At 36.4% G+C, this 22074-nt stretch overlaps 2 protein-coding genes across 2 annotated transcripts; one reads left to right on the forward strand and one right to left on the reverse strand.

The window, feature by feature from the left end:
* Window positions 1–11904, forward strand: ica1 (islet cell autoantigen 1). The gene is made up of 14 exons (XM_056763039.1): window positions 1–112; window positions 569–597; window positions 681–846; window positions 1206–1278; window positions 1391–1514; window positions 3408–3606; window positions 4320–4445; window positions 5117–5209; window positions 6123–6211; window positions 6292–6341; window positions 7148–7387; window positions 7521–7595; window positions 7822–7933; window positions 11774–11904. Exons 2-14 carry the CDS (start codon window positions 581–583, stop codon window positions 11787–11789), a joined length of 1380 nt encoding a protein of 459 aa, XP_056619017.1. The 5' UTR covers window positions 1–112; window positions 569–580; the 3' UTR covers window positions 11790–11904.
* Window positions 10377–22071, reverse strand: LOC130433257 (glucocorticoid-induced transcript 1 protein). The gene is made up of 8 exons (XM_056763041.1): window positions 21725–22071; window positions 19197–19318; window positions 14220–14303; window positions 13654–13752; window positions 13426–13566; window positions 11758–11893; window positions 11555–11675; window positions 10377–11283 (listed from the first exon to the last, which is right to left on the reverse strand). The coding sequence occupies exons 1-8, from the start codon at window positions 21858–21860 to the stop codon at window positions 11019–11021; spliced, it is 1104 nt and encodes a 367-aa protein (XP_056619019.1). The 5' UTR covers window positions 21861–22071; the 3' UTR covers window positions 10377–11018.
* Between the last annotated feature and the right edge of the window lie 3 nt (window positions 22072–22074).

The raw sequence follows: 22074 nt of genomic DNA on the forward strand, positions 1-22074 counted from the left end.
CTCCCCTGCGTGAGTATGCGCAGCTGAGAACACGCAGTGATACAGTAAATGGTTTTATTTTTTTATCACAGGATGTATTGAACAGCTGCAGCCGGCAGTTCAGATCTCCGAGGTGAGTCAAACATACAAATGTATAGTATCGTTATAAAAACACCTTGCGAAACTGCATTGTGTGATAGAATATATTAAAAGGAGAGAGAAAACGTATTTGTTTTGGTGCGGCACAGAATGAAATGCGGATGTTGGAATTACATGCAGCGTGAATTTGATATTTGATCAGATATTGTAAAAAACATGTTTGATAATAAGAGCATCTCTTCCCAGTGAGGAATGCGCATAGGAGCTATCATCTCTAAGCACATCCTTGTTTGTAAAGCTGCTGAATCCTCTTATGACAACTGATAGTTGAAAAGATAATGACCAGGCCTGTGTGTTATGTTAATTATTCTTTGCATTATTACAGTAATCATACATGTCTAATAATGGACAATTATCTTCTCTAAACTAATGAGAAAAAATAATATCTATCTATCTATCTGTAATTTTTTATATTCTAATTTTGTTTCAGAGAACAGAAAACATGGACAAAGGGAACCAGTGAGTATACTGATGCAGAGGCAGAGTCATGTTTATGTTCAAATGAAACGGGCATTTATAATTGCTTTGTTGTGTTTTTGCAGTGGTATGTCTCATTTTGATCAATTTCTGTCAAGTCAAGAATCATCTGTGGTGAACAAGTTCCAGCAGAAATACTGGAAAACCAAGCAAACTTTAATCAAAGTCACTGGAAAGAAGGAGGATGAACATGTTGTTGCATCAGACGCGGATCTGGATGCTAAACTTGAGGTGGAAATGTTCAGTTTATCCTTTAGAAAAATAAAATATGTTTAATATAAATTGATCCTTATCTAGCAATGATATTAAATTGAGCAAACTGGGACTTCATGGGAAAAAAATTTGTTCCTCAAGTCAATTTATACTACGTGTTTAATAATAAACCTTTGCGTATGCATTTATAATATTTATCTAAATGTAAGAAATAAATATCAAAATACTCATCTTGTTCGGTAAAGTGAGAATGTCTAGCTACTAAAAAGCCCTAGTCTCACTAGTGTCTCCTAATATTATCTTAAAGTAGAGATAAAACTACAAAATCATTTTACATCTGCTCATGAGATATATCTTGTCTAAAATCATCCAATCAGCTGTTTCATTCGGTGCAACGAACGTGCATGGAGCTCCTGAAGGTGATTGAACAATATCAAAGAAGGATTACATGTAAGTACACCTGAGATTCTTTTATGAATATTCATGTGGTTGACTTTACAGACGGCTTGACCGTTTCAAAAGAAAATGCCTGTTGTTAAGTAAAGGTTTGGATTTTGTCTAGTTTTATCACAGGAGGAGAATGAACTGGGTCGGTTCCTGCGCTCACAAGGCTCTGAGGACAAAAGTCGAGCTGGAAAGATCATGCAGGCTACTGGAAAAGCTCTCTGCTTCTCTTCACAGCAAAGGTCAGTTCTGTACATCCAACCTTCTGTATGATCTCCAGAAACACAAACAAATGTCATTTGCTTCAGAATGGAATATTCTTCTATATATCAGTGTTGTGCACAATTCAGAATAAAAAATTGGTTCCCATTCAAATCAAACCCTGTGTCTCAATCAGCTCCCTTAGACACAGGGATAATCTCTATTAAATTTGGCATCTAATACAAAAAAGGAAATGTAAAATTGTGTAATTTTTGGAGGATCTATTGACAGAAATGCAATATAATATACATAACGTTGTCTTCAGAGGTGTAGAAAGACCTTACATAATGAAGCGTTATGTTTTTATTAGATTAGAATGAGCTATTTCTATATACATACACCGCGGGTCCCCTTACATGGAATCCGCCATGTTATTTCTACAGTAGCCCTAAAGGGACAAACTACTCTACAGAGCGCGTTTTGCAAATATGTTATCTATTTAGTAGTGGTGGGCATAGATTAATTTTTTTAATCTAGATTAAAATGGCTCATTTGAATTCTGCCGAAGGCATTCAGAATATGTGTGCTACCCAAATAATGACTAAAAGTAAGTCTTTGAGAACGGGTGTCTCAAGCCAGGTGGCGCATTAGACCAGGGGCTCATCTCCTGTTTCCAAAATGCATCACAAACTGCTTGAGAAAGCTGTTCTACTATGATAATTGGGGATGAAAATTAAATTATGTTCAATAAGATGAACTTGTGTTTACTTCCGCATTAGCTAAGGGATGATTTGCGTTTAGGTGGTACTTGAGACTGGAAGAGCTCCTACAGTACATTTACATTTAGTCATTTAGCAGACGCTTTTATCCAAAGCGACTTACAAAGAGTGAGGGAGCAACAAGCGATATGTCATACAGGAGCCATAATACATTAGATCTCAATACAAAGTTACTGGTTTCAACTAAAGCTAGACCAGTACCTGTTGAGAGAAAGTGTTTTTTTTAAACCGATTCCGTATTGCACAAGGTGCAAACAACCTTAGTCTTGTCGATGTTTCTATTGGGAAGCTTCTTTAAAAAATTAATATTCCCTGAAGCAAACCCGGCGGCTTCATAGCTGCATCCATGTTAGCACGTCACGTTTGATGCGGTAATTTCACAGTAACGTTATGTTGTGTTCAGACCAAACGCGAATGGCGTGTCAAGCGCGAGTGATTTATATGTTAATGCAAAGAGCCAATAGACCTACTTGCTGCGCGAATCGCGCGAATGAAGCCCTGGTTATGAGATGATGAGGCGGCTTCTGCTTCCGCGAATGACGCGAATCACGCGAGTTGAAAAATCTCGTTCTCGCCCCGTACAGTGCAGTTAAGCTGGTATACATCCGCGCTAAAATATCAAGGTGAAAGTCATCATAGCTTGCGTAGTATAGACCCAGCTCCCAACCCAATTTTGAGAATAGATTAACGGCGACATTTTTTTTAACGCGCGATAATAGTCTCACTTAACGCCGTTAACGGCCCACCACTACTATTTAGACAAAAAGCAAAAACGTGACGACAACGTAGTCCTGTATCAGCCATCGTGGGGCCTTGAAAGGAAGGGTGGAGGGGTGGAGTTAGCCGTTGGTTGCAATTCGCAACTTCACAGCTAGATGCTTCTAAATTGCATACACTGGACCTTTAATGTTCTTTTTTAGAAATTACTATTATTAAAAAGGATTACTTCATTTTGACCATTTATGCATAGTTATTTTCTAATTTGTAGACTAATACTAGCAATTTTTTAAAAACAAGTTTAAAAAAATTATTTTAAATAAAAAAATTGCCAAACAGCACCCCAAAATACATTGTTTTACCTAATTTGTATGAACTAAATAAACTTCTACTGAAGATGACACTCAATTTTTCCTTTGACAAACATTTGCTTTCCAGACAGGCATTACGGGGTCCGTTGAGTCGTCTGTACCAGGAGGTGGAAACCTTCCGTTACCGAGCGATCTCAGACACGTGGCTGACGGTGAACCGCATGGAGCAGTCACGGACAGAGTACAGAGGAGCTCTGCTCTGGATGAAGGACGTCTCTCAGGAACTGGACCCTGACACACACAAGCAGATGGAAAAATTTCGTAAGGTACAGTTAGTCTCACAATGAGCGTTACATGATGTCAACCACAATGGGGTGAAAAATGGAAAAGCTGCTTTCCAGTCCATATCTGACACACCTGCCTGTCATTGTCAAATAATCCTGAAGAGTTTTATGTGCTTGTTCAGGTGTGTTTGATCAGGCTTGAAGCTTAACTCTGAAAACCAGCTGAGCTGAGTTGAGTTGTGTGTATCTTAAAGGGATAGTTTACATGAAAATATAAAACAACTTAATTAACCCTCATGAAGTTCAAAACCTGTATATGACTTTTATCTGTGGAACACAAAAGAAGATATGTTGAGAAATGTCTCAATGGTTTTTGGTTCATTCAATGGAAGTCGAGGGCCAATGTTGTTTGGTCACCAGCGTTCTTCATAATATCTTCTATTGCGTTCTGAAGAAGAAAGAAAGCCAAACAGATAAGGAATGACATTAAGTGGATCTTTTTTTTTCATTATGGTTGAACTATCCCTTTAATGGGTAAAGGGTGTAGTAACAACATCTACCAGCAGGGGCATTATTGCCTTCCTTAACCAGAAACACGATATATTCTCAATACATCGGACTGTATGGCCACATTCTGATCAATTCACTGTTCTAAAAAAGTTTTTGTAATTTGTAAATGTATCTGTCTATTGGAAAATAATTTTTGCTTGTTAGTTTTGATAAGCAGTTTCTTACAGTCTTTTCATACTCGTAAGGTTCAAACTCAGGTGCGTCTCACCAAGACAAGTTTTGACAAACTGAAGAATGATGTGTGTCAGAAGGTCGAGCTGCTCGGAGCCAGTCGTTGCAATCTGCTCTCGCACGTCCTGACAACCTATCAGGTACATGCAGTGGTTTGGCATTTATATGTCATAGTGTACTTCGGATCTGCATTGCATCCTCTTTACCTTAGTACAGTATCTATAATAACATCAAGAAAGTTCACTTACGCACTTAAATTAATATTTTGATCCACATTTTAGAATGAAAGTAAACTCAATTCAATTGTGGAATGACAAAAATGTAACTGTGGGAATTATGTAATGGCTAAGAATAACATTTATGAAAATAATATCTTTGTCTGGAATTTGCAGACATTTTTATCACGCAGCGTTTTGTGCTCTCACCCAGCTTTTAACAAACAGTTTTTTTAAGAGCACACATCTAATTTGTTTCATATTCATTGTTCATCAGTCAAAAAAAAAAAAAAAAAAAAAGTTTATATTTACAATCATATGTTTTATCCTCAATCTTTCATACATATGCTTTCGAATCCAAAGATTTTTTAGATCATGACAAACATGATCCCTTAACCTTTGAAATGTATTGTATATATGCAATTATATATATATATATATATATACGTTTGCTATAGACATGGGAAATGTTTTATATAAGTAGAACACATAAGCCATGAATGAGTTTTCTGATTGGATCATGAACATTAGCATAAATGATCATTTCTCTCTCACAATTTAGGATAAACATCTGTGTTCTCTTGCCTGTATTACAGACCACATTGTTACATTTTTGGGAGAAGACATCTCACACTATGGCTGCCATTCACGAGAGCTTCAAAGGCTGTCATGACATTTCAACACTCGGGGTGAGAGGCTTTAAATGAAACTAGACATGAAACGGTAATTGAGACGAACTGTGTTGTTTTGTCCTGAGTGAAAGTTTAAAAAATGTTTTTAAGGCATTAAAGTTTAAAGGCTATAAAGGCAGACAGATGCACAGACAGGCAGACCAATTAGAGCAATAACTGTATACACTCACCTAAAGGATTATTAGGAACACCTGTTCAATTTCTCATTAATGCAATTATGGTGGTGGTGTAATGGTGTGGGGGATGTTTTCTTGGCACACTTTATGCCCCTTAGTGCCAATTGGGCATCGTTTAAATGCCACGGCCTACCTGAGCATTGTTTCTGACCATGTCCATCCCTTTATGACCACCATGTACCCATCCTCTGATGGCTACTTCCAGCAGGATAATGCACCATGTCACAAAGCTTGAATCATTTCAAATGGGTTTCTTGAACATGACAATGAGTTCACTGTACTAAAATGGCCCCCACAGTCACCAGATCTCAACCCAATAGAGCATCTTTGGGATGTGTTGGAACGGGAGCTTCGTGCATCCCACAAATCTCCATCAACTCCAAGATGCTATCCTATCAATATGGGCCAACATTTCTAAAGAATGCTTTCAGCACCTTGTTGAATCAATGCCACGTAGAATTAAGGCAGTTCTGAAGGCGAAAGGGGGTAATAAACAGTATTAGTATGCTGTTCCTAATAATTCTTTAGGTGAGTGTACATGTGTACTACTGACTCGTCCAAAAATATGCATTGAATGTTTGTTTTTACTTGCTTGCTTATTGAGATAATATTATGATATTAATCAGCTTAAACAAACATATTTACATATTTGTTACTTGCCTAAAGTTGTAAAAAAATTAGACCCTTGTCCTTTAATTTCAACAAATCAGCTAATCTGTTTTCTGATGCTTCAGGGCTCAGTTCAGGGCACAAAGAAAAAGCTGAAGAAGAAAACGAAGCCGAAGGCAGAAGATGAGGAGACGAGACAGAGTACAGATGAGATGTAAGAGATGTTCTCTTCTCATTTTATTCAGTCCTGTCAATCAAAACTCTACTCGATTATTTCTGTCTTGTGTATTTTAGGCTCATTTCAATCGAAGAAGAAAATCACAGCCGGACATATTCACAAACAGGTAAATGTCCTATAAACATCTTTGTAAAACTAAACGCTTAAGTGAACATAGATACAACAGGGGTGTGCCTCACACTTCCTGAAAAGTGAAGCTGTGGTCTCTTGGATCGCCCACAGTTTATAATACAACATATAATATTGTTAGTATTTAATAAATATTTTAGGGCTGTCAAACGATCATTCACATTCAGAATAAAAGTTAAATCTTTAAATAATATATGTCTGTGTACTGTGCTTATTAATTTTGTATTTATAAACAAATATACATATTTAGGAAGTATTTACAAATTTTTTTTGACCAACATTTTAAATTATAGATACATTTTTATATATTTTTTAATATATGCGTTTATGTGTATGGTGTTTGTTTTTATAAATACAAAATTAATATGCACAGTACACAGACATATTATGTCCACAAAAACTTTAATTCTGGACTCGATTAATTGTTTGACAGCCCTAATTTTATTAAAATTTTTCAAATTTAATTACATAATTCTTTCCGTTTAATTTAACAAATGTTATATTTTTGTATTTAATTTGAATATTTGAATCCACTTTTGGATAATTCTGTTTTAGATGTTTAATGTTTTATTTATTATATATTTTAGCTTTAGTTCTTTTGAATGCATTTTTTTTCACGTTTTCTTTGCAATGTCTACAGAGATTAGCAGAATGACATTTCACAATAGGTTGTATGTATACAGTTAAACTGTGTATGTGACAAATTACAATTTTGAATCTTGTTTATGCACTGGAAATACACATTAACTAAACTGTCAAATATTGTGTTTAATGTATGTACAGGAGAGGATGAGAGTTTCACTTCGGGTCAGGAGAAGGATATGTTGAGTCTTCTGAATGAGATTCTGGGCAGCAGTTCTCTGGAGGAGGGGAGTTTCTCACAGGAGTGGCAGGAGGTGTTTGGTGAAAATGAGACGGCCAGTAATAACAGAGCAGAGGTCCAGCCGGAGGAGGAGTCAGCGTTCTTTCTGCCTTCTAAACTACTCGATCAAGACATGAATGATCTACAGTCCACTGTCTCAGGTGAGCTAAACGTCTGCATTAGTCTGATTTACACAAACCAGACTATCAGTATAAAGTGTTAAACACAGATTACTCTGGTCAGTCGAACCCCATGGTTATCCATATTAAAATATCTCAATGTTTTGTAATGTAGGTTTGCCAACAGCCGTTCCGCAGAATACATCCGAAAACACAGCTGGCCAGATTTCTTCCAGACCTACAGCAAGAGGTACTTACCAATAAATGAGCTCCTGATCATTTTCATTCATTATAAAAAAATGCTGTGACTTATGATTGCAAAATTGAGTAGAGAATCATTAACAAAGTTTGATTAAACATTTACAACCTTCTACATTTTTTTATTATTGCCATGTATCTGTCAAAGAAATGTACAGAAATGTTTGTTTTGCTTGTTTGAAATATGGATATGAATATGCCTGTTATCACAATTACAGATCAAAGCTCAAAAGATCTCTCCGCTTGGTTCAACCTGTTTGCCGATCTGGATCCGCTGTCGAACCCAGATGCGATTGGCCGAACAGACGAGGAACGGGAGCTGCTTAATGCGTAATCAGTTACAGATGTTTGTGTCATATGGACCACAAAACCAGTCAAAAGTAGCACAGGAACATTTATAGCAATAGCCAACAATACATATTATGGGTCAAAATGGTCGATTTGTCTTTTATGACAAAAATCAATACAATATTAAGTTAAGTTCCTGTTCCATGAAGATATTAAGTAAGTTTCCTATCGTAAATATATCAAAATTTTATTTTTGTGATTGGATGCAGCAAAATCGCAAACAAAAATGGCCGGAAATACGCCTACAGACTTCACTCGCTGCTCGCTCTTTGGGAATTACCCACTCAAGTTTGGTATCTATGTAAAGCTTAGAATTTCAGATTCATCTGCTCTACATAACACTACAGCGGTAAGCCAATATAGAGCATTATAGCAAACTTGTTTCTTCTTAGCAACGGCCTGCTCAGATGGACAACTTTAAAGAACGATATTCTCCAGATCTTCAAATCTTGTCATATTCTAACAAACCATAGATCAATGGAAAGCCTATTTATCCGAAATGATATTCAAATTGATCCACAAGGTTTTGTGGTCCAGGGTCACATATATACAACACTAAACATGTGTAAACTTGTATGAGACACAACTCTTTTATATTATAGAAGAACCTTAACTATTTCATGAAAAACAAAATTGCTGCCAAAGTACTTCAACAATATTTGCTCTGCCTTGATTTGATGTTTCTTTCCATTGCTAGTATTATTGAGGCATGTTACCATAACCTTTTGTGTATTAACTATATGATATGTTGATTTTTATACTGTACTATTTCAAGTATCCATATTTTTATCATTATTTATTTAAAATATTTAGCCTTGGTTAGCAATGAATGAAAGATGTGGTGAATAGTTTTTGCAAATGTTATTTATAAACGTAAAACTTAACATTATATCTTAGTTTAGTGCCATCAACTTAAACTAATGCCGTTCTTCAAATGCCTTAAATATGACAGAGGTTAATTTCATTAATTCATCTATCTTAGAAAAGTTAACACATTCAAGAAATTGGAAATGCAGCTATTGAGAAGTCAAAGGGCTCAACGGTAACCAGACTCTTTTCTGTGGTCTTGATTCTGAAAGTTACTGCTCATAAGGAATATGAGAGTTGCAAACCAAGAGATGAATCATTTTATCCCATGAGTCATTGCAAATAACATAAATCATAGATGACGCTACAATATAAAACTGTTATTGAATATAACATTTTGCAATTTGCATGATTGCAATGGGCAGAGGCTTTTATCCAAAACAATTAGCAGTAAATTGAATCTATACATTTTTATGAGTTTGTGCTTCTCTTGGGAATTGAACTCACAAATATAACATAAAAAGTCGTAAAATGCAATATATTTGAATGTACTTGAAGTTTATTGCAAAAGATTTAAATACACAAATAATTGTGTTTAGGAGTGTGGGAAGACTCAACGCCATTGTCATTTGCATTGCATCATGGGATTTCCCTATTTTATCTTAACAGCATCAAATATGATTTATGACTCTTTAATAGTTTTTTTTTTTAAGTAAGTTGAAATCACATATCATCCCTTACTAGGAGCCTATTGTAGGTCTGCGTTAAAAAGTTTAAACATTTCTGGGGAAACAACTGCAAAAAATGCAATGCATTCTTTTCTTTTGGAATACTGTATTGTTAGGAACACAATTTCAAATGTTGGTTACTGGTTGGTCAAAGTGAATTATGCACTTATTTGTGTTACATATTTGCCAAATTTTGCCTGAGAATATGGGTCCCATGTACTACTAGTTATGGTAAGATTCATTTGTCAAATTTGTGGAATCTAAAATTATTCTGAACCTGCATATAAACATTATTTAATAAAATGGTAACGTTTAGTATTAAAACAACATTAATTCACAGAACACCTAATACAGTAGGTACAATGGGACCAAACAGCCATCTTATCAATGCTGTTTTGGATAATATTTATGGAGTTATATGTTGTACTGTTTTAAATCATTATTTAATTCCTATGTTTTATGCATTATTATGCTGTAACTTAATGGCATGAAAAGAATTAGAAATAAAAGAGAATCTAATATATTAGAGCATGACTACACCCGTGTCTACAAATATACACTGCTTACTACAATGTAGAAAATTTTACCCATTTCAACTTAAATTTTAAGTTGAATCAAATTGCCTTTAGAAGTAATTTGAACTTAACTTATATTTAACTGACTCCAAACATTCAGTTGTATTTCACGGAACTTATAAAATTATACAAAAATGCAACCGTTTTTTTTTTTATTTAATTTGGGCAACAAGTTTTTAAGTTCATTGATAATGCAATGAATGTAAAAACTTAAATTCGAAGTTGCCTTTATTTATTACAGTATTTAAGTATACAGTTTTAATAAAAGTCAATCAAAGTGGGGATAGTTTGTAATAAAAACACAGGAAGCACATGTAAATATATGCAAATATTATGCATTTAAGGTCACTTTAATGTGAGGATCCAGCAGTATAGTGAACCATTGATGGTTAAAGAACAATATCACTTAAAACCCACAGAGCTATCATCACAGTTGAGTACATAGGATTTGAAGTTAAGGCTGAGTGAAATACTTAACATTCACAAAGTATTTGCCTTTACTAATTAATAACGACTGTTTGGTTGAAATGACGTTCATCTGATTTATTAAAAAAAGGAAAAAATAGCTTTCAGCAGGTCAGAGCAAGTTCAAATAAATATCAAGAAATGTATTGGATATCATCATAAGGCTGAAAAGGTTTGGCACTGTCACCCAGCCCTTCTGGAGGTTTAACCCGAGTTATGGGTTTGAGGCATGTGAGATTTTTGGCTATTTGCCTTTAAGATCTATTGATAGCAGTATTTGTCAGCTAATCCTTTTACAGTACATAAATCTAATTTTCATAACCAGGTTAGTTAAATGACGCTGTGCGGTTAGGTAAAGATTTGTGCAGTGTGAAACGGCTAAAAAAGTACACAAGAGATTTTTGTACAACCCTTTTCAAACGCGCCCTAGCAAGTCTCTTCTCTGGGTTGTTTCAGATAGCTTACATGTACAAGTTTATCAGATTTGATAGGCTAACTAAGCAGCAGGCACTTTCTAATACTGCAGTGTTCAGAAGGCACTGGATGGAAGCCGTTTTGTGCCGTGGCCTCCGTGAATAAGGTGGACGTTTGTCCTGCGTTCTGATGATCCAGAGAACCGGGCCGAGCGGTGCGTTCTGCTGGGAAAAATGATGAACACAGTATCTTGACGGGACAGAACGCTGAACCGCTTGGAGAGAAGTTCACCTTGTTTCTATCTGGACAGGAGAAGATGGGAAAGCCTTGTGTCCTACAAGTACTAAGAGAAAAAAAATCCTATTAGACCAAATTTCATGGAAAGACACAGAAAAAAATTGCATCCATTACTGGTAAAACTATGGTATTTTAAATGTGTTTTTATGGCAACGTAGAAAAAAAAATTGTTGCTTTCTTTACTTTCTTTACTTTTTTAAATCTGAACTTTCAGCTGTGGAGACCACAATTCAGCCCAAATTTTCAGATTTCAAAAAATGTCTGAAAACATGTTCATGAGACCATACGCATTACAAGAGGGACCTGAAAGTACTTACACAATATCTTCAAATACTTTGACTTTCTCGCAGCCTTCGGGAGGCTCACGTTTAAACGTGTAACTGTGGTTGGGTTTGGGTGAGCAGGCGAGTTGTGGGAAAGGTGAATCTCTTGTGTAATCTGAAAAGCAAAATGTCTCTTAAGCGCAAAAATTATAATTAAATTAATATGGCGTGACATTTTGTATGTGCTTTACTTGTACCTTTCTCTATGTCCAGAGATGGAGAAGAATAGCCGCACGGACTGCAGGAGACCTGCGCCTCTGTGTCGTGAGGGTTAACGTCACTGTGATGCAGAGGTGGAACAGGTGCACGCCCACCATCTCGTACCTCCAACGCCTGAACCAGAAGAACATATGGAGAATGACATTTTTAGACAATCTGTGGAGTTACTAAAATCATAAATCTGAGAAGATTAGCTGTTTGAAGATACATAAAGATATTTCTTGTTACAAAGTCTTATCATAAAGCATTGAGGTACGAAAGAACATTTGGATGAAAATGGAAACAATCTAACATATTAGGCGATGTATATCATGTAAAAAACTAATTACACACTTGCTTTATATCACTGTTTCACAGTTAATATCGCTATTGTACACATTATGAATAAAAAGCAATACAATGTATTGTTTTACCCTTTTGGAACTATGTGAAATGTGTACAGAAATAAAATTTGATTGAAGACATACAATAAATAAAAAAGCATATATACATAAACTTACATATCTTCAAAAATAATTGTATTATTATTTAATGAGTAGCCTACATGCCGATGTCATTGTGATCTTTATTAAAGACGCAGAAAGTTTCCTATGGTGGTTAGAATTAGTTTTAGGGTAAGGGCATAGAATATAGGGTACATACTAGAGATCGACCGATATTTTATTTTACCGATATTTCCCCCCCCTATTTAAGCATTTTTCCATGATCGGGTATCGGTTTTCTAATATCGGATTCACCGATGAGCGCTCCCGTCTTGTGGCCGTTTTGAGAATTGCGCACAGAACCGCCATTTGCAGCACAGTGTCTTCGTACAACACAGCAAGTTATTTGCAACTTCCTTGCTTTGCTATAATTAATCAACTTTATTTAACATTACAGACATTTTTGGACAAATGAGACGCGTTAAACGGTATTCATTAGGACATAAGTCCAAATAAAGATATATGACACAAGTTTACTTGACATTTGTAAGACAGAACAAGATTTTCTATGCTTTTTCAATTAAAAGACGCCATCTGTTCAACTCCATCACACTCCTTAAACACACCGGATTACTGACGACACAGGCAGAGAGATGACTTGCTTATTTGTGTTGCCTACTTGCCTTTATATGAACGTCTGATTGACTAAATTTTGTGTTCAAGAAACTTTTAACTGATGGCCCCATTGTGCAAGCAGGCATTTCATAATCTAGGCTGACAAAAAAATATTAACAATTCTGACATAACATATAGTTGAGAAATCCAATAAATAAATGCATTCGCAGTTTTGTTTGTTACTCTTCTGACAATGTTTATTCCAGTATTATCCAGCGAATTATTCAGTCTTTTTCAACCTATGAAACAGCACCAAAACTCTTATTTAAAATGAATGGTAAAATTTCTGCAAAATTGATTCGACTCTCCTCCCTTTTACGTTAATTAGACTTTCTACATTTATTTTGCCTATTGTTAATACCAGTGTTGCTGCTGCTATATATATTAAAACCGTATAACAGTAATATTGGTTCTGCATATCGGCTACCGGGCACATTATCATGCAAATTATTGGTCTCTGTATCAGTTATAAAAACTCAATATCTGTCAATCACTAGTTTGTACAGTATAAAAACTCTAGGGCTATTGAATGAGTGTGTGTGTGTGTACCTTCTCCTCCTTCCTCCCCCAATTTTCGCAGACGAACACATTTTCTAACTCTTGGTTAATACAGTCACTATTGCTGGGCATTCTACATATGAGAGGCCGTGAAAAGACCGGATTAGATGAAGATGCTGAGAGATGCTTTGGCTGAAAAAACACAAATAAATATGCTTTCACTTAAAAACAGATCATAGGGAAGTAACGTAAGAGAAAAAGAACACACACAATACACACCTGTGTTTGTGTCGGCTGTGTGGATGTTACGTCTTCTTTTTCCTTCACACTGCGGCTTCCCTTCAAACTGAGCTGAAGCTGCTGGCGGAGTTTAGTGATCTGCAAATCACATTAACCATCAGAAACAGAAGGAAGGAAGACGGAGCACAAAAATTGAACTTCACCAGATACCACTACACTACTCGTGTGTACTCATAATCTATGTTCCTGTAGCTCAGTTGATAGAGAAAAGCGCTACAGCAACATCAAAGTTGACGGTTCGTTCCTTCATACTAAAAAAAAAGCCTGTAGCTTGTTTACACTAAGTTCGAACAGAAAATAACATCCACATAAATGTATAAATGGTGACTTCATCTAACATAAAGATTTCATCTACTTGAGCTTTTTGAAAAGATGGCTTTGTAAATGCACATAAGGTAAATAAATGTGATTCTTATCCAGCATCATGTCAATTTTATGTCCACAAATAGTTAACGTAATCAGCCATTATTTCATAAAGGTTAAATATATCAAGTATATATCAAGTCGGTATGTGTATATGCAGGTGTTTTTATGTGTAAAAGTACCTCCATAAGATGGTCAGCGCTGTCCCATGATGCTGAACGCTTGTGTATGTTCATCTCTCCATCATCACTCCAGAAGCCAGGCGTCTACAATAAACATCAGACGGGGGTAAGATCATATAGACAAACGCACCCATTGTGTCATTAAGCATTGATCAGGGTTTGGCAACCAAAAGTCGCTGTTTTGATGGCAATGAACAGTAAAACATGAGGTAATCTCAGACGGCAGGCACACAGTCTATTCACAGAACTGGACAAAGACTTACAGATTATTGGCATCATATGTGTGAAATACACAAATAGTTTTAAGACTATTAGTGCTCTTGAACAAAACTGTAAATTTCCGCTTTCTGCGATACAGATCCTCCATACTGATCACGTTTGATTAAATCGATATCTAGAGAAAGTCTACATTTATTTCCAAAAATGTTTTTCACTGCTTCCCACACAGCCATCTATCCTCCATGCCTTCAACATCATAAATACAATAAAATATCTTGTGAAAAATCTAAGTCTTAAATATTTCTACTGGGAAACAAGAAAAATGGTAAGTATTTATAAAAAATGATATTTTTATTTGAATGGAAAGTTATGCAAGACATTAAGTCTTACCCCCAAAATAAACAAAAACGCAAAATTTGGCGTGTATTTTTTGCTCATTTGACCCATTTATTAAGTGCGCTAGTACTATACTTTAAACTAAAAATAAGGAACGCTACTTTTGTGTACTTCTCATATATATATATACTTGCTTCTACTTACTTGCTCAAAAAAACATATTTGTGATCTCAAAGCTTAGGCTGCTATTCTAAACTGAAAAGTAGGTTAATTTAGTTCTACAAAATGAAGTACTAAATACGTACAATTAAAATATTACTCTTACAACTATACTAGTACTTGCTACATTAAATATCCTTATGCAAAATTCGGTATTCGTTTATTAAATAAATATACTTATTTTTCGAAAGGGTAGGCGTACACACTTGATTAACCTCGAGCTACAAAAAGAGCCACACAAGATGGACCTCATGACCCCCAACGTGAACTTCAGTCTTTCTTCTGACACACATTCTTCATTTTTCAAAGGAACCCGTCGTGTCGTGTTATAACTTGAACTTCCTAGTTTTTGATTACGCTTCGATTTTATGGTATGCTAGAAGATAAACTGGAAGTGCAAGGAAGTTAATTGTTATCGCGGGTCGCTGTAAGGTTTAACTGAAGCTCTTTTTGATCTGGAGAGACTTTGGCTCTTCTCCAAAAACCTGCTGTCTACACAGTCTGCTCCCTTCTTCGGTTACATCCTAACTGAATTACAGCCGGTTTTAGTAAGCACATGTCCAATGTAGAAACTTCTTCATTGTATGGAAGCTGTTTGCAAAGCTAAATTAAAGTAAAAATAAAAGATAGAATCCAAAAAAATGAAGAAATGTTTTAGTGTAATAGTATCTCTCAGTATCTCTTTAAGAAATATTGTATTTCTCCCAGACATCAATGATATTCAATTAAGAGCAAATGGAACCTTATAATCTCAACCTTATATCTCATACATGTCTACATTAGAGATGTCCACCAAGTGTCAAACTGAGCTCAGATTTCACAAGTCTGGAATCCAAAATCAATATTATTGAAGATCTCAATATGAACTCAAACATTTCTCCTGAAATTGACTCGAATCCAGAATATTTCGTCTCCACAGTCTAGATTCATTTTACACATCCACACTCTTTATATATTTGAACAATTGTCTATTTTTTATTCATTTGTATTTCTCTTAAAGTGGCTGTAAATTCTTTTGAGTAAAAATGAGCTAAAGCCAATTGAGCAAGTACACGAAAGAAAGGTGATTAAAACAGCGTCATTACCCTTGCTGGATTCACCACGGAAAGCTTGTAATAATGGTTTGTAAAGGATTGTAAATGGATGCAGACATCGCTTTAATTCTTCTGAACAGGTAAAACATTTAAGTATATCAATAGATAACACAAAAACCGTAGCGCACTTGTTGTTTTAATACAGACAAGTACAGTTTTATTGTCTGTTCTTTCTCTCTTTGTTAGGTTCATTTATGATAAATGTAATTTAAGACCTATTCGCACGGGATTAGTATTATCTGAGGACCTCCTGTGATTTAGAAAGGACCTGTATTTCATGTGGCATGAATTAGAACGGACAAGTGAAGACTGTGATTATAGCCCAGATATGATGACAAGGCTTGGCATATAGTATATATCGTTGTATGGTGTACAATAATTTATGACCGTGCATGTCTGGTTTGCGTTACGGTAGTTTCCATGAGAAATAACAAAACTGGACACTCCCAGCCAAAACGACAGGTTTGGAAATGGCCCAGCACCCGAAATAATATCAAAACACTTCAACACAGCCTCCATTTGCTCTATTTGGGTCTACTGATGTTCTTATTTGTTTCTTGTTATATCATCTGCCATGTTATCCGTGTTTATTATGCGCTACTGGTGTAAAGTGAAGACTCTCACCGCTGCACTGTCACAGGCCATGACTCAAAACGTCAGATTCATCCGAGGAGTTGAGCAGTGCCGAATCACAACTCGCATAAAGAAATACCTCCGCACCTGCAGTAGCATTTACAAACTGAGATGGCGACAAAGAGGCAAATACTACAGACTGCCGCTTTAAGAAATTTAACTAGAAAAGGTTACACAACTAAAAACTCATTTCATGAGCTAAGAAACCTCAGAGCAATACAATCTTCCTTCTTGGATGCACAGTTGCGACGATTAGATCATGAAGTATTGAAAAAAGCTAGGTGTGTAATGATTGGCCAGTTAACCAGTGCGTAGTGATTGGTCGAATACTGCAAGCGAGTGACGGAAATGTAACGCCTCTTACCATATTTGGAACAAAGCAATTGTATGCCCACCGTACTTGCATATACATTTGTGCGGTCTACCTCAAATCTTACCACGAACTGATGTAGATTTGTGAGGTTACACGAGGCGTTTCAGGCAGATCTGGGTGAGCATTCGCTTTAGGTAGAATGCAACCCTTTGATTTTTGCAATTTTACGTGTGTAATACATGCATGGGCAACTTACAACACACCAAAGACACAGAAAAACACCTATTCATGCCATATGACCCCTCTAAAAGAATAAACTAGGGTCAATCTTAAATTCATGTTCTCTTCAAGACATCTTTTCGAGACTCTTAAAACACAAATCATTTATTCATTTATAATGTTAAACCATGACAAAAGCTGCGACTGTCGACAAAGGGCCGCAGAGCCCCATCCTGTGGTGTGACACAGAAAGAGATGTCGAGAGGAACAGGATTATTTTGACATTCTCTGCGCTCGGGGATGACGAGGCCTCCGCGAGCCGGTTGGTACATTAGCATATGTATGGAGGTCGCTGCAGGCAGCTCAGCGCAGGCACACAAAGAACGGTCGGAGAGCGCCAGGTGGTGAGGAGATACACAGCCATGTGGGCTCTCAACCCTTAGGTACTGTGTACACACACACCAACACACACACACCTACACACACACACACAGGACGACAGGTGCAAACTGCTGCACCTCCAGGAAGAATTCACTGCACACAAGACCAGAAAAAAAAAACTTTGTATGGCAGCAGACCGCCGTGAAGCATGGGGCTTTTGTGAGTGTTTTGTTTTAGGGGCACCGGAGGTCTCGGCACAGCCAAACTGCAGAGCAGTCAAAGACCTTGTGATGCTGTTGTGACTATAAGCCTCAGCACAAACAAATTACTATTTTAGCCAAAAATTAATAAGTAAAACCCCTGGTTGTATATCACAAAATAAAAGTTGGTTATTTCTCCCATCAGGGAGTCCAGTGTGTAGCTTTTTGAAGGGTGTATTGACAGAAATGCAATATAATCTACATGACTATGTTTTCAGAGATGTTTAAAGGCTTTACATATTGAAACTTTATGTTGTTATTACCTTAGAATCAATGAGTTATTTCTATCTACATACACCGAGGGTCCCCTTACATGGATCCGCCATGTTATTTCTACAGTTGCCCTAAACAAACAAACTGCTCTACAGTCTGCGTTTAGTAAATACGTTAAGAAGCGAAAACGTGACAACATCTTAATCCTGTGTCAGCCACTGTAGTGCTTTGAAAGGGAGTGGTGGAGTGAGCCATTGGGTGCAACTCGCAACCTCGCCACTTGATGCCACTAAATTTCATTCAATTGATTCAAGTCCTCCCCATCTCAGATATTTCTTCAGAAATCTCACAAATGTCTTTTTAGTTTCAGAAGAGCTGTCAACAAAGTCTCAAACTGAGCTCAGATTTGCCAAGCATCCAATCAACCATCAACATTATTGAAGATCTCAATATGCACTCTAACATTTCTCTAAATTTTCCCAAATCTGGATTAATTTACTTAGTAAGCATGTACTTACACTTTTAACTTTCTCAGTTCACATTCTTGTTCTCCTCGTGTGATATTAATTCATGCATTAATGCAAAGTTTTATAAAGGTTTACAAAGATTTAATGTTGCATCCAACGTGACCTTTCTTTAGCTGGTGTTACCAAGCCCTATTTCTAATTTCTTTTTGAAATTTTCATAAACTAATTGTGTCCTGATGCATAAAAGAACATTCCAACATCTTGTCTCACATCCTCTTTCACTCGGTAATACAGAAGTAAAATGGGCTGTAGCAACACATTTAAAAATGTGTAAATGTGGCTGTACACGATTATTTTAAAAACATTAAGAAAGATAACATGCATGCTTTTCAAGCAAAACATTTCATAAAAGGACATTTGTTATACTATAACAGACATATGAGTCTTTCTAGTTCATAGATCATGTGATGATGAACGACACTCATGGTTACTCTTCTATGACATCTTTGAATGTGTGAACTTGAACTGACTTCATAGATCCATTTCTCTGACACCAGTCAGTCAAAGTTATTTTGCAATGTGTAATATAACGTAATAATTCACACAGTTTTACATCGCCTCACCTGTGTGGCTTTATCACTCATGGAGGAGGGCCGGGGATGGTACGGCTCTCGCGGCCACTGTCCCATCAGGTACTTCTCAGGAAGATCGTCCAATGAGATTGGCTGTCGACTGGCCGATCGTGCTGTTGAGAAGACAGAGTGGATGTTAGTGATTGTGTAGGTAATAACCAGTGACATGACGACACTGCAGTGATAGAGAGGAAGTCGGTTTGGGTGGGTGTCAATGGAAAGTGATGAGCTTGTATCTGCTCTGTCAAAGGACAGTTCACATACAAAAACAGACAGAGGTGATAATGGAACAGAAACTAGACTTCACGTTTTCAGAAGCAAATGTTATTCCTGTAAATGATTTCCCAACGGGACAATAGAAATGTGGTTAACAGGTTGTGTTAACTGATTCAAGCAAAAAGATACGAGATGTATAAATGTTGTGCATGCACCGAATAGAAATAAATTGAATTAAGTGAAATGTGTGCACATTTTTACTTTTCTTTCATTAAACATCCACTAGGCTGAAATGTTTTAGGAAGGTTAATGCGTGATTTAAGCCTAACTGTAATATTTAACCAGTAAGAAATCACACTAATGTCCAAAATACATTTTTCACTTAAAAATGAAAATTCTGTTATCATTTACTCACCCTAATGCATTTCATATTACTTTGTTCTGATGAACACAGTGAAAGATATTCGGAAGTCAATGATGTCCCAGAACTGAAAATGGCTAACATTCTTCAAAATATCTTTCTTTGTGTTTAACAGAACAAAGACATTAATACAGGTTTTAAACAACCTGAGGGAGAGTAAATGATGACAGAATTGTTTTATTTTTGGTTGAACTATCCCATTGACAAAGACAATTCGGAGTTAAGAATACCATGTACTACAACATTACACAGAAAGAACTTTACAAATACAAAACACAAACCAAAAACGATGGTATATGGTACAGCGGGTGTCCTTTAAATGACTGTTCTTACATTAGGGTTCCGTGACAGGAAATGAAACAAAATGAAACTTCTCATCAAACCCACATTCATATACACACATGCAGCAACAGCTGAATATCATAACAAGCCGCCTGCACGCTGCCCACAGCACATGCATCTGCAACACAAACGCCTGTGCAAGCACAAACGGCAAAACGTATGCAAAAGAGCCATCGAAATGCCATTGTATGGTCTGTACCCTTTGCTCATTGTTTTACATGACTGAAAAAACCAACACATTGTAAGTGTCACTCAGATAGCCCTGTCGGTTACACTACAGCCTGACAAACTGACAAGGCCTGAATGAACCATCAACTCAAAAACATTTTCGGTGTACACACCTTTTTTTCTGGCATTTGTTGGGGGGACGGCTACATTCAATTGCAGATTGCTGCAAGGCAGCTGCAAGGCCTTTGTGTGGAAGAGAAGCGTTTCAAATGCAAATCCACACAAGCATCAGACACTCCATGTGCATATTGTGCACGGACAGAAAGCTTTCGGAGTTCATATGTACATCAGAACAGTTTAGAGAATAGTAGGTTAGTGATATAAAGACAGGGCTTCAAAATGTACATTATCGTCAAAACGTCGTCAAGATTGTTTGAAATTCTTTTGTAACGATGTGAACTTCAACACAAAAGATTAAAACAATAAATAAAAGTTGATGAGACAATGGCTTAGCTAGTGTCCTTACCACTAAAACTATTATTAAAAATACTAGGCCTATTAGAAACTAATTGCATTACAGACCAAAAACGATCCCTACATTGTTAAATAGCTCTCATGTCACAGTTTGGAAATAAAAGAGTCACATTTTTAACTTCTGGCGTCCTTATCAATTAACGCGAAAGAAAGCGATTTGAACGCGTTGCATTGTGGGATGTGGAATTCTGCGCAGCACGCGCTGGTGGTTGATGCAAAATGCAGTTGAAGTAACCGAAGAACATGCAGAAATTTCACACGTAGCATACACATGATCGCAAAATAAAATTTTTATTCATAAATACTTAAAAGCCAAACGCTACGTGGCAAGTGACCGACACGTGTATTTATCGTTTACATACAATTTTCGAGTTTATATTTTAATGCGTGAGAAGAAAGAGAGCACGAGGTGAGGTAATAAAATAAACATAAAACTTTACAGCAGGTAAGTTATAGAGAAAACTGCTTTTAAAAATTGATAAAGATCAAAGCAAATAACTAGGTGAACAATAAACATGAATGGAATGGACAACAATAACAAGTGAATGCATACGTATGCAAACACTTAAAAACAAAACAAATAATAACTGATTCAGTGACTAAAACCCTCATAGATTAGGTTTGTAGTCAAATCTTCAAGCTACTTGAAAAGAAACTGAGAAGTGACTCAAAGAAATCAAGTAAACAGTAAAAGATTCAGATGCGTGTCGTTTATGTCTTGTTAAGCATGACACATATGCGAGAGTTTAAGCACACGCTGAATGTAGTTAAAATGTAACGTTAACGTCCTTATACAAAAGACTACACACGGTAAGTTGCTATCGTTAGTTTTCCATACCTCTCCCTCCTGATTTCAGGTGAGACTCTGTTGGCATCCTGGTGGCTTTAAGAAGCTGCTTCATATCGACAGCATCTGATGAATATGATGGTGATGAAGAATGATGTTTATTAAAGCAGAATGAAGGAGATCTCATACGGTCACTCCATCTCAGCTGCTGAGGTTCTTTGGTTCAGCTTACGTTACTGTCGCATCTGCTGCGTAAATGCGCACGGAGTTAAAAGAACTGAAAGCGTTCGTGCGTAAAGCTGTTAGACACGTTACTTCCTCTTAAGCTGCTACACAGCATTTACTCCACAAAAACTTCATCAGTATGAGTGCAAACAGGTCTAGTGTTCAGCTCGAGACAT

The sequence above is a fragment of the Triplophysa dalaica genome, chromosome 12 (genome assembly GCF_015846415.1).
Source record: "Triplophysa dalaica isolate WHDGS20190420 chromosome 12, ASM1584641v1, whole genome shotgun sequence".
Lineage (NCBI taxonomy): Eukaryota > Metazoa > Chordata > Actinopteri > Cypriniformes > Nemacheilidae > Triplophysa > Triplophysa dalaica.

Bases quoted from the DNA above. Each gene is read 5' to 3' on its own strand.
- ica1 (XM_056763039.1), top strand. The intron at 1,515-3,407 runs GTCAGTTCTGTA...TTTGCTTTCCAG, and splicing joins TGCTTCTCTTCACAGCAAAG to ACAGGCATTACGGGGTCCGT. The intron at 7,388-7,520 runs GTGAGCTAAACG...TTTGTAATGTAG, and splicing joins TCTACAGTCCACTGTCTCAG to GTTTGCCAACAGCCGTTCCG.
- LOC130433257 (XM_056763041.1), bottom strand. From the start codon at position 21,860: ATGAGATCTCCTTCATTCTGCTTTAATAAACATCATTCTTCATCACCA. The intron at 19,319-21,724 runs GTATGGAAAACT...TCTTCTCAACAG, and splicing joins CCTGAAATCAGGAGGGAGAG to CACGATCGGCCAGTCGACAG. The intron at 13,567-13,653 runs GTGTGTATTGTG...GTGTTTTTTCAG, and splicing joins CACAGCCGACACAAACACAG to CCAAAGCATCTCTCAGCATC.